The sequence below is a fragment of the Emiliania huxleyi genome, assembly GCF_000372725.1.
Source record: "Emiliania huxleyi CCMP1516 unplaced genomic scaffold EMIHUscaffold_28, whole genome shotgun sequence".
In the NCBI taxonomy this organism is placed as follows: Eukaryota; Haptophyta; order Isochrysidales; family Noelaerhabdaceae; genus Emiliania; species Emiliania huxleyi.
Genome location: NW_005199926.1, coordinates 952,908 through 969,966, shown reverse-complemented (window position 1 = coordinate 969,966; position 17,059 = coordinate 952,908). Strand labels below are relative to the sequence as shown.

At 65.9% G+C, this 17,059-nt stretch overlaps 5 protein-coding genes across 5 annotated transcripts; 3 read left to right on the top strand and 2 right to left on the bottom strand.

Moving 5' to 3' along the window:
* Window positions 1-64: 64 nt before the first annotated feature.
* EMIHUDRAFT_101287 (hypothetical protein) lies at window positions 65-2,540 on the top strand (the record flags this gene model as incomplete). The annotated part of the gene is made up of 2 exons (XM_005776468.1): window positions 65-794; window positions 880-2,540. 2 exons carry the CDS (start codon window positions 65-67, stop codon window positions 2,538-2,540), a joined length of 2,391 nt encoding a protein of 796 aa, XP_005776525.1.
* A 2,623-nt stretch (window positions 2,541-5,163) lies between these two features.
* Window positions 5,164-5,595, bottom strand: EMIHUDRAFT_65029 (hypothetical protein; the record flags this gene model as incomplete). Its single annotated transcript, XM_005776467.1, has 1 exon — window positions 5,164-5,595. A coding segment is annotated over one exon (432 nt), but the record flags the coding sequence as incomplete, so codon positions are not given.
* A 2,172-nt stretch (window positions 5,596-7,767) lies between these two features.
* EMIHUDRAFT_64963 (hypothetical protein) lies at window positions 7,768-8,202 on the top strand (the record flags this gene model as incomplete). Its single annotated transcript, XM_005776466.1, has 1 exon — window positions 7,768-8,202. One exon carries the CDS (start codon window positions 7,768-7,770, stop codon window positions 8,200-8,202), a length of 435 nt encoding a protein of 144 aa, XP_005776523.1.
* A 4,007-nt stretch (window positions 8,203-12,209) lies between these two features.
* EMIHUDRAFT_64991 (hypothetical protein) lies at window positions 12,210-12,653 on the top strand (the record flags this gene model as incomplete). Its single annotated transcript, XM_005776465.1, has 2 exons — window positions 12,210-12,362; window positions 12,522-12,653. Coding segments are annotated over 2 exons (285 nt in total), but the record flags the coding sequence as incomplete, so codon positions are not given.
* Window positions 12,654-14,266: 1,613 nt separating this feature from the next.
* EMIHUDRAFT_450685 (hypothetical protein) lies at window positions 14,267-17,059 on the bottom strand. Its single transcript, XM_005776464.1, has 9 exons — window positions 16,944-17,059; window positions 16,813-16,872; window positions 16,583-16,633; window positions 16,418-16,450; window positions 16,149-16,232; window positions 15,846-16,064; window positions 15,631-15,774; window positions 14,921-15,044; window positions 14,267-14,849 (listed from the first exon to the last, which is right to left on the bottom strand). Exons 6-9 carry the CDS (start codon window positions 15,918-15,920, stop codon window positions 14,374-14,376), a joined length of 819 nt encoding a protein of 272 aa, XP_005776521.1. The 5' UTR covers window positions 15,921-16,064; window positions 16,149-16,232; window positions 16,418-16,450; window positions 16,583-16,633; window positions 16,813-16,872; window positions 16,944-17,059; the 3' UTR covers window positions 14,267-14,373.

Sequence of the window (17,059 nt, the reverse complement as noted above, 5' to 3'; positions counted from 1 at the left end):
TGCGAGAGGGGGCGTGGGGGGTCTCGCGCAACGCCCGCTCCCGCGGAAATTCTTTTTCCATTGCATGCATCACGTCGGGCTTCCAAAAGCCAGCGTGCAGCTCTTCGTGATGGACGCGTTTACGAGCGACGCGCCGGCGTTTTGCCAGCCGTGCCAGCCATCTGCGACGAGCGAGTCTCCTACGAGCACCCTCGACACGCTCATCGAGCCCACGATCTCTTCGCCATTCATGGCACTGCGTCTGGACGACGACCTGCGAATCATCGCCTCGCTACCTGCGAGCTGTGTGAGCATCGAGAGCCTCTCTGACGACGACATCTTCTACATCCTCAAGATTCTCAGCGCTTCTGCCGCGATACTTCCGGCCGTGCTGTCGTGCACGCGCATCCGAGCCGTGCACCAAGCGCACACCGGCCTCTGCGTTGAGTGCGTCGGCTGCGGCCACAGCTGCGCGCCCAAGCTTCGCACGTATCTGACCGACCTCGCCGCCCGCATGGAACTCCTCTCGTGGGCAATGAGCATCGGCTGCCCGTATCCGCACGAGATGTCGACCGATATCCTCTGCACCGCCGCCGCCGTTCACGGTGATGTCCGCGTGCTGAGGTTTGCTCTCGAGGCCGGCTGCCCCGTGGAGCGGGCCGAGGGCTCGGACACGGACATTCACTCGTACTACTCTGGACGCAGCGCGACGATCCGCACCGCCGCCGCGAACGGGCACAACGATTACGTCGTCGCCGCGATCGAGTCGGGCTGCGAGTGGGGCAACAACCCGATGTTCGACGCCGCCCGGCACGGTTAGGCCCCCCCCACCGGGCTACGGTTCTTGTGAAAGAGGCTGGGAAAGGGGTTGTGACAACCCGATGCTCATTACACCCTTAGGTAAGCTCGAGACGATGAAGCTGATGCACGACATGGGCTGCCCCATCAACGAGCATGTGAGCTACGCAGCTGCTCAGTACGCCGGCGTCGCATCCGACCAGCAAGAGAAGCGAGCAGTCCTCGAGTGGCTCGCTGAGGTCGGCGCGCCGATGGAGAAGGCGTGCGAGGGGGTGGCAGAGCGCTGCCTCAACTCTCACAACGACCCAAAGCGGGCCGGCCTGCAGGTCGAGGCGTTCAGATTCGCAGCGAGCAAGGGCGGCGCACTCAACGCCGCCGCGACCGCTCGGCTGCTGCTCGAGACGGAGTCCCTCGACACGGCAGAGTTCGAGTGGATCCGCAAGCAGGGCTGCGACCTTTCGGGGGTCGATGCGAGCTCGGCCGGTGCCCTCTGGAACTTCCACGCCTACGAGGGTGGACTGCAGGAGATCGAGCGCCTGTATGCGAGCAAGCTGCCGTGGCACGAGTGGGCCTTGCCTGCCGCGATCGACAGCCTCGACGACGAGCTTTCCGTCGTGAAGTGGATGGTTGAGGAGGGCTGCCCTGTGAGCGGGCGGGCGATGTACGCTGCGTGCTGCATTGGAGGCAAGCGAGTGCTGCCCCTCCTCGAGTTTCTCGACGCCCAAGGTGCCCGCCGGCAGACCTGGGCCTCCTTCGTCATCAACGAGGAGACCGATGACTATCCCGGCGACGAGCATCGCGTGTGGGCCGTCTCCTACTGCGGCGACGCGGCGATCGATTCGGGCTGCATCGAGACCTTTGAGTGGGTGATCAAGCGCGCCCCGGGTGCCTGGCTGCCTGTGCGCGCGTACTCCGCGGCGGCACGGCTCGGCCACAAGAAGATGCTCGAGTACCTTGTGGCAAAGCACCCTGCGTCGGGCTGGCAAGACGAGGAGGACGGGCTCGAGAGCTTTAGCACGCTCGGCTTCGTCATGCAGTCGTCGAATGGCCTGGGCGTTAAGCTCACGTTCGAGATGCTCGAGCTGTGCGTGTCGCTCGGCTGCCCGGTGTCGCCGGCTGCGTTCCTCGCAGCGGCCCGTCTCGACGTGTTCGCCGAGTCGTTCCAGTACATGCAGTGGCTCCTCGACAAGGGCTGCACGCTGACGCATAAGATCTGCTCGTCCGCGGCGGACGCGCCGGTGCAGTCGCTCCCTCGACAGCGCCTCGTCAAGGTTTACCACTTCAAGAACAAGGAGCTGCTGGATGAGCTGTGCGGCGGCGACCGGCCCGGTGGCATCGCCCAGTGGCCTCTGACTAAGGTGCAGTGGCTGCACTCGCGCGGTGTGCCCGTCGGCGCGGGAACGATGAACGCGGCCGCGAAGCACGGCAACGTCGGACTGCTCGCGTGGGCTCTCGAGCAGGGCTGCAAGGTGTCCGAGAACTCGCTCGACCTTGCGGCCTACCACGGACAGATCGAGGCGATGGAGTGGCTTGTCGAGCACGACTGCCCGATCGGCGCGAGGTGCACCTTGAAGGCCGCAGCGCAAGGGCGGCAGGCCGCGCTCTGCTGGCTGCTGGAGCGTGGGGCGCCCTTCGACAAGGCCAAGGCCAAGCGCGCTCTCCTCAAGGCCCAAGCCGCTAATGCGCCGGGAAGCGACGAGCGAAACGCAAAGCTCTACCGCCGGGCGACCTCAGCTTTGGCGAACGAGACGCTCTGGCGCTAAGCCGAGCGTGAGATACTGCTCCTGGTTGTGGGGAGGGAGGGAGGGAGGGGCAGGTTGCTCACGTCACACGTGCTCATGAGCGTGAAGGCGAGTCCTGTCGGGGTCTATGTCGGGGTCTAGCCTCCCTCACTGGCATGCTCTTCTCGCTCGCTTTGCTTGATATGCACATTCAACGCACGTATGCTGCGCGCTATATCGCCGCGGCAACGGCTTTAAAACCCCGCTTTCGCGGCGGGGAGACGCTCGAGCCTCGAGGAGGTGACGTCTCCCCGGAGCGGGTGAGACCGAGGCGAGCGCGCGACCCGCGACCGAGACGCAAAACACTATAAACAGACATGGACCCCCCCTTGCAAACCCCCTCCCCCCCGACGGCCCTGACCAGCCCCCGAGCGTGCCGAGGCCGACGCCAAACAGGAGCGCCACCGACGAGCTCGAGCCGTGCGGGCGCGGCAGCGAGTTGTACCAGGGCAGGTCCGACGAGCCGTCCATCGGCCCACCTCGCCGCCCGCCGCCGTCGGCGCGGCACACGTTGTAGAGCCGCGTCGGCAGGGTGGTCGCGTTGGGCGGGAGCCAGCCGCGCGCGTGCGAGTGTCCCCACGACCAGTGGGGCTGCAGCTCCGCCTTGAAGTTCATGAAGAACCAGCCGACGGCCGAGTTTCGAAGGAGGTGAGGTAGGCGGCGGCGGCGCGCGCCTGGGTCGCGGCCGGGGTCGCCGTCGCGGATGAGCTGCGAGTCGACAGAGTGGGGGCGGCTGTGGCGGCGTGGTGTCCGTGCCTGGTAGTCGTCCTCGTCCGCCCACCCCTTGCTGAGCGGGCAGAGGCCCTGGCGCGGCGCCGAGACGACGCCCGAGCCTCAGCCAGCATCGCCAAGCCGCTAGCACCGGCCTCCTCCGCCGCTTCGGTCGTCCGCTCCTCCTCGGCGTCCGTCCGCTCCGCGCCCTCTTGCCCCCCTGCCTCCTCCCGCGCCGCCGCCTGGGTCCCTACCCCGCGCCGCCACGCTTATATGCCCGCCGACGCCGCTGGGGTCGTGGACCTGGCAGGAGCCCCTTTTTATTTCTCCAGACTCCACAACGCACAAAAGTGGTGGGGCGAACTCACACCTCGAACTCAGCTCGCAATCCCTCGCCCTCCGCGGGGCGGGACGACCCTCCGACAACCACGCCGAATCGCCCGTGGGCGACGCGCCAGCCGCCTCGTTCGCTGCTCGAGTCGGCGGGTCGCCACGTCGACAGGTCTCGCCTGGACAGGCTAAGGCTCACGAGCTCGCTCTGCGACGGCTGGAGCGGCCGCGTCTTGACGAAGTGTCGGAGGACCAGCGGCGGCTCGCCTGCACTCTCGGGGTAGGACAGGTAGAGCTGTGCCACCTCCTGACCCTCCCTCGCGCCGTCGTTCTGCACGCGGAAGCTCAGGTTGAAGAGCGGCTGCTGCGCGTCGCCGCGCCCGTCCAGCGTCGCGCCGCCACCAGCGGAGGGTGCGGGCTCCGTCTCCCACGAGTAGGAGAAACGCGTGTACGAGAGGCCGTGCCCAAAGGGGAAGGCGACCGGTCTCTTGTGCAGCCCGCGCCATGCGAGCGCGAGCCCCTCGGTGTAGCTGCAAGACAGGCCCGCGCACGGCGGCGTCGCGTCCGCCTCCGCCGCCGGGAGGGTGAGCGGAAGCCTGCCAGACGGGCTGACGTGGCCGGAGAGGACGTCCGAGAGCGCGAGGCCGGTCGCCTCCCCCCCGAGAAAGAGGACGAGGGCGGCATCGGCGTGCTCCGCCCAGCTCGTCAGGATCGCGCCGGGCGCGAGGGCCACGACGATGAGCGGCGGCAGCCGCACGTGCGGCGGCGCGTCGACGGAGCGCGACGCGCGCGTCCTCGCGACGAGCTGCTGCAGGAAGTGGTCCTGATCGAGCCGGAGCGAGGGGCGGTCGCGCGACTCCTGCGTCACCCCGCCCCCGCACGCGATGGCCACGTCGAAGCCGCGCATAGCTGCCTCGGCGTCCGAGGAGCGATCCACCGGGTGGAGTGCCACGTCGTACCCGGCAGCCTCCAGACCGGCCAAGAGGCTCGCGTCGCCCGGAAAGAAGACTCGCCCCGACCCGCCGACCGTGTAGTAGTCCCCGGCTGCCCAGTCTTCGCGGGCGGCCCGACTTTGCCACGCCGAAGGAGCCGCGCAGGCGGAGCCGAGCAACGCGATCCTCAGCCGCCCCGCGGGGGGGTCGCGTTGCAGCGGGAGGACGCCCTCGTTCTTGAGGAGAACCACGGAGGACGCGGCCGCGCGGCGCGCGAGCGCGCGGTGCTCGGCCGAGGTGGAGACGCCGTCCATCATGAGCGGGCCGCAGTCACACCCCACGTGGCACGGCATCGCATCGTACGCGTCGGCGGCGAGGGCGCCGCGAACGACCCGCTCCGCCATCTGGCCAACGAGGCCGTGCGGCCGGCTGTCGCTCTCGCCGCTCGCCCCTCCGAGCCGGTAGAGGTCGAACCAGCCGTCGTTTCCGGGCATGTTCTGGTCGACGCCTCCCCGCGCTGCGTCGGAGGAGTGCACTGCCCACCAGTCTGACATCATCCAGCCGTCTGCAAAGCCGAGCCCGTCACGCAACTCGCTCGAAAGAGCCTCGCTTCCACAGGCGTGCTCTCCGTCCACCAAGTTGTACGAACACATGAAGGAGGCGACGCCCGCACGCACCGCCGCCTCAAAGGGCGGGTAGTACACTTCGCGCCGCGTCCGCTCGTCCACCTCCACGTCGACCGTCGCGCGGTGCGTCTCCTGGTTGTTGAGCGCATAGTGCTTGACCACCGCCGCAACCTTCTCCGACTGCACGCCCTGGACGTACGCTGCCACGAGCACCTCGCCAAGGCGCGGCTCCTCGCCAGACAAGTACTCGGCGTTGCGGCCGTTGCGCGCCACGCGGTGTACATTGACGCTCGGCCCGAGGATCACGTTTGCGCCCTTGGCGCGGAACTCGCGGCCGAGGGCAGACGCGAACTCGCGGGTGAGACTCGCGTCCCAGGACGCAGCGAACGAGAGCAGCGACGGCCACGCGGTGACCGTGCCGACCTGCGAGTCAAACATCGTGCGATACCCTTGGGCCGCGTCCTGCATGTGCAGCCCAGGCAGGCCGAGGCGCGGCACGCCGAGCACGGAGCCGGTGTACAGCCCTTCGGGCAGCGAGAAGCCCGCCCAACCGAAGCCCTGCACCAGCCGCCCCGCCTCCGCGCGAGTCATGTTTGCGACGAGCGCCGCGGCCGCCCCGGCCTTGGTGTCGCCCCACCGCCGCCACCAGCCGGGCGAAAGCCTCTGGAGGGGCTTCCTCCCGCTCTCGCCACCGCCATCAACCGCCTCGGAGAGCTGTCGCACCGCCTGCCCGCGCGACGGCCCGCCGCCCTGCAGCAGCGGCGCCGCACCAAAGGAAGCGCAGTAGCCGGCCGGGAGTTTGACGCCACCGCTCCACCCGAGGCCGATCGCCAGCAGCGGCCGCAACGTATCGAGCAGCGCCGTTTGCGGCTCCGACGGGACGAACAAGCAGAGCGTGGCGGACAGGGGCGCGACCGCGAGCGCGGCCACCGCACGCAGCCAAAAGACGCGCCGCCGCCCGCCCCCCGCCGTATTGACGCGGATGCCTCTTACCGCCTTGTCCGCTGTGCCGCCGCCTGGTCTGCCAGAGAAGGCGCGTCCGAGCAAGCCGGACCGCGCGGCCCAGACGGAGAGGACGAGCCCGGCCAGGGTGCCGGCGAGGGTCGAGACGGCGAGCACGCCCGCATTCAATATCTCCGCGTCGGCGCTGCCCCGTGCAGGAACGTGCGCCGCTGCGAGCAGGAGGAGGAGGCACACGGCCACGCTCGCAAGCTCTAGCGCGCCGAGCAGCGCGCCCGCCGAGCCGACCAGAAGCGGCCGCGCACACGCGAGGACGAGGCTGCCGACACGGCTGACGAACGACGGCTGGACGTACGGACTGAGGTCCGTCTCCTGCATCGCGAGCGCCACATCCTCGAGCTTTGAGCTGTTCTCCGCGCCGCTGCCCGCGCTGTCGCCGCTCGCCGGATCGACCTTCTCGGCGCCCTGCGACGGCAAGTGCTCGCCGACCGAGCCCGTGCTCACCGCGGAGCCCCGGAACTTCTCCGCCTCGGAGAACTGGTGGACGAGAGGCAGAGAGCTCATGCGCCCGCTGGAGTAGCCACGCATGTTGCCGAGCTCGACGGACGAGCGCGTGGTTGGGAGGTAGCCGTCGTCCGGCGGCATTTTCGCTTTGAACGATATCGGTGTCCGAAACACCGCTCTGACAGCGCTCAACAAAACGGCGTCCGCACGGTCGTCACCGGCTCCGAGGCGCGCCGCCGCCCGGAAGGAGGGCGTGAAAATACTTTTTGTAAGGTGCCTGTATGGGCTTCCAGTATCGGACCTTCAAGACATGCGCTTTTGGCCGGTGGCCTCCTCGGACATGGTACCTCCGGTGAGATAGTGGCCGCCAGTTCGAGACTGGGGCCGATCGAACTTGATTTGTTCGGAGGAGGAATCCGGCCAGCACGGGTACAAAGAGGGGTACCCGGAGAATCCCCAGCTGCGGAAACGTAGTGTCGCTCAAGAGGTGCGATACTGCGGGGGAGTGTAAGGTGCCTATATGGGCTTCCAGTATCGGACCTTCAAGACATGCGCTTTTGGCCGGTGGCCTCCTCGGCCACTTTTGTTTTCTAGACACACACACACACACACACACACACACACACACACACACACACACACACACACACACACACACACACACACACACACACACACACACACACACACACACACACACACACACACACACACTGTGTGGGGCTTGCGTCTACTCGGCACCTGGAACGGGAATGCGCCAGCAGCAGCAGCAGTCGCGTTGTACAGCCCGAACGGTGCAGGCGCAAAGGAGAGGAAGCTAATGTAGAGGAGGCAAAACAGGCACGCGGCGGAGATTACAGGGTGGCGTAGGAGCGCTGATTGCCCAGCCATGACGAGGTCGTTGCGACCGTCTGTGTTCGCCTCCGCTGATGGGCTGATGGCGGAAACGGACGGGCGAGTTATGAAAATATTTTTCTTTTTTGTAGGTATATTGTTGGCAAATCTATTTCTGCTGCTGTCTTCCGAAGAGCTGTGCCTTTTGTGGTGCTAGTTCGTGCCAGTCTGCTGTGAGAGGACTTTCGCGCGAATTCTTCTTCTTAGCGGCAAGTTGCCGCGTGCGCCAGGCAGGGTTCGAACCCAGCGCCGATGGAGGAGAGCGGCGACGCCCTTGCCAAGAAGCGCCGACTCGCGATATCGCCACGGCCGGTGTGCTTCTCCTGTCGCCTGGTGGCCGCGCCGATGGTCGGCGCGTCCGACCTCGCCTTTCGCCTCCTCTGCCGGCGGCACGGCGCGGACACTTGCTACACCGAGATGCTCTTCTCCGAGCGGCTACTCTCGGACGAGGCCTATCGGAGGCGGAAGCTGCAGACGTGCGTCGACGACAGACCGCTCATCGTCCAGCTGCAGGGCAATGACCCAGCGACAGTGGCTGCGGCCGCTGCGCTGGTCGAGAGGACCTGTCCGTGCGATGCCATCGACCTCAACCTCGGCTGCCCACTCCCTCAGGCGGAGGCGCAGGTCTTCGGCGCCTACAGTGATCACAGAACTGATGGCGTTCCACTCCTTTTATTCAGTGTGTGATGACTCTGCCGAGCCCGGGTAGGTCTTCGGCGCCTACCTGCTCGACAGGGAGCACTGGCCCACGCTGGGTCGCATCGTCGAGCGCATACTCGAGTCGGTACGATGTGTCACACACCCCTCTGCAGGCAGGCGGCTATACCCATCTAACCTCGGGGAGGCGCGTGTAGACGTCCCTGCCAGTCACCGCCAAGATCCGGCTCCTCGAAAGCAGCGAGGAGACGCTGGCGCTCTGCCGCGTCCTCGCCGCAGCCGGCTGCTCTCGGATTGCGATCCATGGCCGCGAGCGCTGTGAACGGCGTCTCTTCACAGCTCGAGCTGTGAACAGGCTGCTCTCTGATTGCGATCCATGGCCGCGAGCGTCCTGCTGCCGAGCTGCACCGCGGGCAGCGGCAGGCGGACTCACTCACTGTACCACACACTCACACACACACACACACACACACGCACGCACACACGCACGCACACACACACACACACACACACACACACACACACACACACACACGCACGCACGCACGCACGCACGCACGCACGCACGCACGCACGCACGCACGCACGCACGCACGCACGCACGCACGCACGCACGCACGCACGCACATATGTCCCACACCAGCGCCTGTGAAGCTGACATGGCCGTCTCCTCCCGTCTCCTCCCCTCAGGCGGTCGCGGCCGACCTCGACGCGATTCGCGACGTGGCCCAGGAGAGGGGGGGGGGGGGGGGCTCGCCCAAGGCCGAAGGTGGGGAAAAAGAAAGCTCGCCCTCGGGGCAACAAGAAGGGCGAATGTAGGCGATGGGAGCCACGCCCCTCCTGCTGAGCAACGGCAACACGCAGGTGCCCGGCGGTCTCCGCCTCAGACAGAAAGCCCGCCCATTGACAAAAGGACGTCCGCCCGCAGGCGCCCCGCGACGTGCTGCTCAACTTGCAGCAGACGGGAGCGCACGGCATTGGCCGCCGAGGGCTTGCTCTCTGCTGCAGCCGTGTGCGATCTGTTGCTCCTTTCGATAGGCGTCATGGCCGCTGAGGGGCTGCTGCGCGACCCGCGGCTCTTTGAGGAGGCGGCCGTCCTCGGCAGGGGGGAAGGCGGCAGGGGTGATGTCAGGAGGGGGGAGGGCGGCAGTGAGGAGGACGGCGGCGAGGGGGGCGAAAGGCCGGAGTTAGGCAGGGGGGGCGTGGCTGGTGTGGCTCTCGAGTGCCTCGCGCTCGCCCGAGTCTCACCGACGGCATGAGAAAGTCATCACTGACGCTCATCAGCACACGAGTAGGTACCTCGCCCCCCCTCGCCCCCCCCTTGCCCCACCACTTTGTGTGCGTGGAGAAATTTACTTGCCTTACCTTACGAGTAGGTACCTCGCGCTCGCCGAGGCTCATCCGCCGGAGGAGTTTAGCGTCGTGCCGTGGAAACTGTGGACGGGACGCTCCGAGCGTGCTATGCCTCGACTCGCAGAGGTCTGCGCGTAGGTGCGCGGGCACGTGATGTGGATGCTTGGCAGGAGCGGCACGGGGCACCGCAGAGCCCTCGAGCGCTTCTTCTCTGCAGACATGCGAGTGCCTTCTTCTGTAGGAGCGGCAAGGGGCACCGCTGCACTTTCGACCATCTTGGTCCGTACACGGCGCCGCAGCTCCGGATGGCGCTGTGCGAGGCGTGCGGACCTCGGCTTATCTCGGCTAATCTCGGCTAATCTCGGCTAATCTCAGCTCGCTGTGCGAGGCGCGAGGCGCGTGGCATGCACTCGGAGAGCGTGAGGGAGCTGCCGCGGCTTGATCTCTCAGTGTGTTGCGCCCTCGCTAGGCGAGCTCCGTCAGAGAGCTGGAGGCGATCGTGAGGGCAACGCTAGGCGCTGCCGACTTCTTCACTTGTTGAAAGCTGGCCGCTGGATAGAGCGCGTAGACCGCGCGGTCGTACAAATTTTCGGGCGGGGCCCTGTTTTTTTATTTTACCCATCTCACCGTAGAGGGTTTTCCGCGTTTTTTATTTAGGATAAATTTCAGATTACCCGGTTTTTTTGAGATTCACCTCGCAGATCACCCGGCGTTTTTCAGATCACCCGGCGTCTGCGAGTTTTTGCCTCGCAGATCACCCAACACGGCGAAATGTCGTTTCCAGATTACCCAACACGGCGAAATGTCGTTTCCAGGTTACCCGGGTCACGAAATTTCTTTTTCCAGATCACCCGGTTTTGAGCTTCGCCTCGCAGATCACCCGGCGTTTTCCAGATCACCCGGCGTGAGCGGTTTCAGATCACCCGGTGCGGCAAAATGTCGTTTCCAGATTACCCAACACGGCGAAATGTCGTTTCCAGGTTACCCACAACAGCAACACGGCGAAATGTCGTTTCCAGGTTACCCGGCAGGCGAAATTTCTTTTCCGGGTAATGTGAAACCGTTTGGGATTCACGACTGCGTCATTCAAGCAAACGAGGCCGGGGATTCCGAGTGGGAGCTCTCCTTAGGACCAAGTGCCGCAGGTGCTCGCTCTCTGGACGAGGTGCACGCTCGCGTCCGGGTAAGCTGAAACGAGAAATTTGCGCGCCCGGGTAATCTCAAAGAGAAAAGTTAGCCGCCGGGTAATCTGGACGAGAAATTTGGCCGACCGGGTAATCTGACATGAGAAAAGTTAGCGGCCGGGTAAGCTGAAACGTGAATTGTGGGAGACTTGGTAAACCGGTTTCTCAGTTTTTTGATGAAATTGCTGCTGAGCAGGAAAATATCGTTGCCGGGTAATCTGGACGAGAAATTTGGCCGACCGGGTAATCTGACATGACAAATTTTAGCGACCGGGTAAGCTGAAACACGAATTGTGGGAGACTGGGTAAACTGGTTTGACGGAAATCGCGCTAAGCAGGAAAATATCGTTCGCCGGGTAATCTGCGAGGCGAATCTCAAAAACCGGGTAATCTGAAATTTATCCTTTTATTTATTTATGGTTCTAATTTTCAATCCGAGGCCTTCTCTCACCCGCGAGAAAACACATTTCTGTGAGCAGCCGGACCGAGCCCAGCCCCAGCTCGGACAACCTACGGACTGGACACCAACGCGGTATGGGTGGACGCGAGACACGCGTCTGCCCGTCACCCCAAACCCCCCCAACTGACACCTCGGGTCGGTCGTTTCCGGAACGATTTCCAGGGAAACTGAAGGGTGTTTGGTGCTCCATTCTGGCAACTCTCGACACTCGAGAGTTTTCTTGTGACTAAGTCTTGGAGCACTTGCGACTTGGAGTGCAGTCGGTAACCTTACACCCAGGGCCGCCGGGGAGCTAAGAAGCGCACCCAGCGGGCCAGATGATCGGTGTCGCTGTACAGGGAAACAAAGAAACGAAACTACACGGGGTGCGCGAGCGACACGAGGAAACCTGGTTACAGCCAAATAAATGTTAAATGACTTACTTATGGGTTAAGACTTATCCCTCCCTCCCATCCTCTCCTCTCCCCGGCCCGCTTTCGACGCTTCACGCCACGGCCAGCGCCGGGCTGATTCGGCCGACGCCGGCGGCGCCGGGTTTCGAGGGGGAAGATTTGAGTTGTCTCTATATTGCCACCTCCAAGTTTGGCCCAGTGATAGGAGTGGCGGGCGATTCGCTCCCAACGCACGGGTAACGCCCGCGAGATTGTGCAACGCTTCGCTCTCTCGGCTTCCATGGTCGTGGTCGCCGCGCCCGTGATGCTCGTTCCCTCTCCAGCCGCCTCGACGGAGGTCGCCGCGATCGACGAGGCCCACCTCGAGGACCAGATCGCCGACACAGACCTCGCCGACGCAGATATGGACGGACGGCTCTCGCGTGGCACAACCAACGTGAGCGCCCCCCTGACCCACTCACACAAGTTTCCGCTGCCGTTGCTGCCAGTGCGAGCCTGCCGACTCGCCACGGCGCCAGCATCCGCCGCCGCCAACTAGCAGTCACAGCTGTCCGATCTGACGCCTACCACACCCTGCCGTCTTGCCACGCTTGCATCCACTGCCTCGGAAGCCGCCACTCTCACAGCTGCAACCGCTCACTGCTGCAGGTCAAACGCGCGTGGGCAGAGGACGAGGACCGCCTGCTGATGGAAGTGGTGGGCAGGCTGGGGGCGCAGCGCTGGTCGCTGATTGCCTCTCAGATGGACGGCCGGGTCGGCAAGCAGTGCCGCGAGCGTTGGTTCAACCACCTGTGCCCAGAGGTGACTTCCGCCCGCCCAGCCGCCTGCTACCCACGCCGACAGCCGACAGGCCCCGAGCCTTACGCCGTGGGGATTGAAGTTGCTACCTCCACCCCGATCGCCGCGTCCAGGCGATAGATCTGCCTCTCACCCTCGCCAGCAAATACTATCGCACCCCAGGTGAAGAAGGGGGAATGGACCGCAGAGGAGGACCAGATCATTGAGCAGGGGGTGGCCGAGATCGGTACCAAGTGGTCGGAGATTGTAAAGCGGCTGCCAGGCAGGACCGACAATGCCATCAAAAACCGTTAAAATTCCAACCGCCGCGGGTTCCAAGGAAAAAAGGGGGGGGTTTTTCCAAAGGAGGGCCCCGGCCCCCCCTTTTTTTTTTTCCTTTTTTTCCCAAGGTGGTTTTTAGCCCCCCCCCCCCCCCCCCCTTGAGAGCACATGATACGCGCCGCTAGAGCCCCTCCCCCCCTACACCACACGTGGCCCCCCCCCCCCCAAAATCGCTGCTCACCTCCATCTGGCCACCACCCGCAGAATGCCGGCACAAGTGTAGCAGCCGTCATCGTGGCACAGACCGCAGCAAAGGCGAGCGCACAGGCTGCCGTGGCCGCGTCTGTGTCGCGAGTACCGTCGTCGCGCTTCGCTGCCGCCAGCGTCGTCGCCTGCAAGCGCAAGCGGCCGGGTGAGGCGAACCCTGCCGACAGCCGCGCTAGTGGCCTCGCAGAAAAGGCGGCGGGGGCGGCGCAAGCAGCGGAGGCTTCCAGCAAGAGGGGCCCGAGTAAAGTGAGGACGACGCGCCCCGGTCTTGCGGAAGGAGAGACGGACGCAGGTTCGGCCACGCCGGACACCCCTGTGGGCACGACCCCCCTCATTGACGAGGAGGCAGAGGCAGAGGCGCGCCCTATGCAGAGCACCTTGGCCTCTGAGCCCGCGCTGATAACTCGCGCCCTCGCACATCGCTCTCGCAGGCGCACCGCAAGAGGCAGCGCATCCTTCAATTGGCAACGCAGCTGGCGTGCGCGACAGAGGACGGCGAGAGGAGGGAAAAGATCATCCAGCTGCTGATGCGCGAGACTAAGGAGCCGAACACGCCCGACGGCGAGAGCAAGTTCCCCTTGTGGGCGCTGTCCTCCGACGAGGCCGTTGCCGGGGCTCCACCGCTGACGACCGGCGAGGCTAACCTGTCGGCGGTGGGGCCCATGAAACTCGTGCCATCGCCCTATGCAAATCTGCCCGGCGGTTGCGGCGAGCGGGGTGCCGCCACGGGCCTGAAGCTTGACCTCAAGCTCCTCGAGGGGCGTGTGCTCGAGGCAGTGGTGTCGCCCTCCGCCATTGACAGGTCGCTGTCCAGAGCCTAGAGCCACTCGTTCGGTCAACCACCTCAGACGTTTTCTAGCTCGCTTCCCACCGCCCTCCCCACCCTTTTCCCGCGCAGCCTCGTCAGCTCGATGCCTTCAGCTTCCATGTCCGCTCTTGCGACGGCGCCCGTGGAGGCAGGTCTCGGCTCACCACCCGCAGTTGACTGGTACGCCTCCTACTCTCGTGACGCCATCGGCGAGGGGCAGATGAGCCCCGAACATTCGACGCCCGATTCGCCCCTGCTGCCCCTGGCCGCGAGCACCGTCTCGTAGTTCCGGCCTGCAACGGCAGCGGGCATGTCGCTGTTGCCAGAGCTCCCAGCGCGGAACGTAACGGTCGGTCGCCTCTCTGTGACTTTTCCCCCCGACTCTCTCCGGTGATGAGAGGGGCGGCGAGATGCGGTGCTGGGAGCGCGAGAGACCCCGCGCCCTGCCGCGGCACCCGGCACCCCACACTTCTCGAAACACTTTTCTGTCCCGAAACACTTTTCTGTTAGTGTTCGTAGCACGGCGTCACCGTCTCAGTGGCATGTCTGATCACCTCCCCTTTTTTCGTCGTGGGTACACGGGCGGGATACATCCATAGCAACTACAATCTGAATTAAATGGGTGTGCCCGCGGGCCGGGAGACCGTTCACCCTCGCAGCTCACTGCTCACAGCTCACTCAAGGCGGAGACCCCAGCATCTCTGCACGCTCGCGGCGCCTCTGGTGCACCTCCAGCCAAGGCGAGTAGGTGGAGGTGTCCCGTGCAGCGGCGGTGCCCGGCACCAGAGCGGCGAGGTTGAGGTAGCCCTCGTCGCGGCTGCCCGCCGCCTCCGACGCCTGCTCCGCGGCCGCGACCTCCTCGTCGCGCGGCAGCGCCGGGTCGTCCCTCCGCCACGCTGCGCGGCATGCAGGGCACTCTAGCCGCCTGCCCGTCGCCCGGCGAGCGATCGACCAGCGCCGCAAGCAAGCGGCGTGGAAGTTCCGGCCACACCCGTGCGCGCAATGCGTACACGGGGGCGGCGAAGGCGGGCTGTCGCCGCCTGCGGAAGGCCCCGCCCCGCTCGCCGCCCGCGCCGCCGCCCGCACCAGCTCCGCTATCGCCGCCTCGGGCGCATCGTCCGCGAGCGCGTCAAAGCAGATGGGGCACAGCTCGCCTAGTATGAGTCACTCCTCAGAGTCGTGCACGTCACCACTCACTGATATCAGCAGGTGGGGCACGGCTCACCGTCGCGCGGACGCGCCTCCACCCAAGGAAGGCCCCCAGCCCCCTCCCCCGACCCAACGAGCGGGAGCACCTCCCCCCCACCGATCGCCGCGCCGCGCCGCCGTCCATACGCCTCCCTCACCGCCTCGCTCGCAATGGCCTCCTCCGGCACCGCGCTGCCGCCGCCGCGGTCGTCGCCCTCGTTGCCGCCACCGCCATCACCGCTATTGCCGCCGCTGCCGCCGCCGCTGCCGCCGCCGCTGCCGCCGCCGCCGCCGCCCCCGCCGTCGCCGCCCCCACCGTCGCCGCCCCCGCCGCCGCCCTCGCCGCCGCCCCCGCCGCCACCGCCCAAGATCTGGGCAAGCTCTGTGCGGAGCAGCGCCCGCTGCAGCGGGAGGAGCGAGTCGCGGGGCACGCGCAACACCTTTTCGCATCGGGGACGAGATGCGCCGAGATGCGCCGAGATGCGCCGAGATGCGCCGAGATGCGCCGAGATGCGCCGAATGCGCCGAGATGCGCCGAGATGCGCCGAGATGAGCCGAGATGCGCCGAGATGCGCCGAGATGCGCCGAGATGAGCCGAGATGCGCCGAGATGCGCCGAGATGCGCCGAGATGAGCCGAGATGCGCCGAGATGCGCCGAGATGCGCCGAGATGCGCCGAGATGCGCCGAGATGCGCCGAGATGCGCCGAGATGAGCCGAGATCGGGCGAAGAGGCCACGCGGCGCCACCTTGACGTAGATGAAGAGGAGGTGCTTGCAGATCGTCGACCGCTCTCGGAAGTCGACGCAGGAGCACGAGGGAAGCTGGCTGACGGAGGCGGTGTACACGTTGCCGGTAGACCCGAGGACGACGAAGTCGTGCCGCAGACGCACCTGAATCAGAAGACCGCCGTGGGCGCGCCAACGGAAGGCTGTGCATACGACGAGGAGCCGCACGCGCGCACCACCCCCGAGGGCGAGGACGAGGACGCGTCGCGCCGCTCCACCAAGTAGAGCCGCTCCGACAGCGCTCGCTCCATCCGCGCCGCCGCCGCCGCAGAAGGCCCGCGCGCGCGCTTCGCCCGCTTCTCGCCGCCGCCCGCCGCCTCCGGAGCCGCGCGCCGCTTAGAGGGCGTGCTCCTTGTCAGCTTTGGTGGCGGCGGCGGAGGAGGCAGCCGCCCCGCCTTGAGGGCGAAGATGTTAGCCGAGATGAGCCGAGATGAGCCGAGGCCAGCCGAGATGAGCCGAGATCGGGCAGCCGCCCCCGCCTTGAGGGCGAGAGAGCGCTTGGCCACCCACGACTCGCGCACCACGCGCGCCGCCGGGCAGAGGGAGGTGGAGACACCGCCTGCCTCCGCCTGCGCAGTGAAGGCGACAGCGTGAGGGGAGGGAAGGCGGGGTGTTGTGCAGGGGTGGCGAATACAGCGAACACAGCGGAAAGCGGTCGAATACAGAGGAATACGGTCGAGTACAGCGGAGTGCGTGTCCTCTCGAGCGCTGGTTGGGAGACAAGAATCCGCGTTCCGCTTCTAAGCACCTCCGCCCCCTCCGCGATTACGATCAGCGTCACCTAGTAGCAGTAGCCGTGAGCGACTCTTGTGCAAGAAGCAGCACCATCACCGACGCCAAACCGACGCCAGGCTACTGAGGGGGGGCGAAGGTCGGACCCCAAACAGGTCTGGGGTGCTAGCATCAGCGTCACCTCAGACTTGCCAACGCGCGAGCCGCGCCGCACGACGGCGGCGCCGAGCGCCTAGGGCTAGGGCTAGGGCTAGGGTTAGGGTTAGGGTTAGGGTTAGGGCTGGGGTTAGGGGCTGTGGTTATGGTTATGATTATGGTTATGGTCAGGGTTAGGGTTAGGGAAGGGGCTAGTGGTTAGGGTTAGGGTTAGTGGTTATAGTTAGGGTCAGGGTTAGTAGCGGCCCCGAGCGCCTCGAGCCGACCCTCCAGCGCCGCGCGCGACTTGTACAGCGAGAAGGCCCGCCCTCTCGCCTACTCTCGGCCAATCTCGGCGAATCTCGGCGAATCTCAGCTCGTGCAGCGAAATGGCCCCGCCCTCTCGCCGGCTCCAGCACCCATGCCACTGACCCCGGCGGCAGCGACAGCTCCTCCGCCTCCTCCTCCTCCTCCCCCTCCTCCCGCGGCGCGCCGGTGGCACGGCGCACACGCCTCCCGCCCC

Bases quoted from the DNA above. Each gene is read 5' to 3' on its own strand.
- EMIHUDRAFT_450685 (XM_005776464.1), bottom strand. From the start codon at position 15,920: ATGGAGCGAGCGCTGTCGGAGCGGCTCTACTTGGTGGAGCGGCGCGAC. The intron at 15,775-15,845 runs GTGCGCGCGTGC...CTTCTGATTCAG, and splicing joins CGTCCTCGCCCTCGGGGGTG to GTGCGTCTGCGGCACGACTT. The intron at 14,850-14,920 runs GTGAGCCGTGCC...GACTCATACTAG, and splicing joins GGAGGCGCGTCCGCGCGACG to GCGAGCTGTGCCCCATCTGC.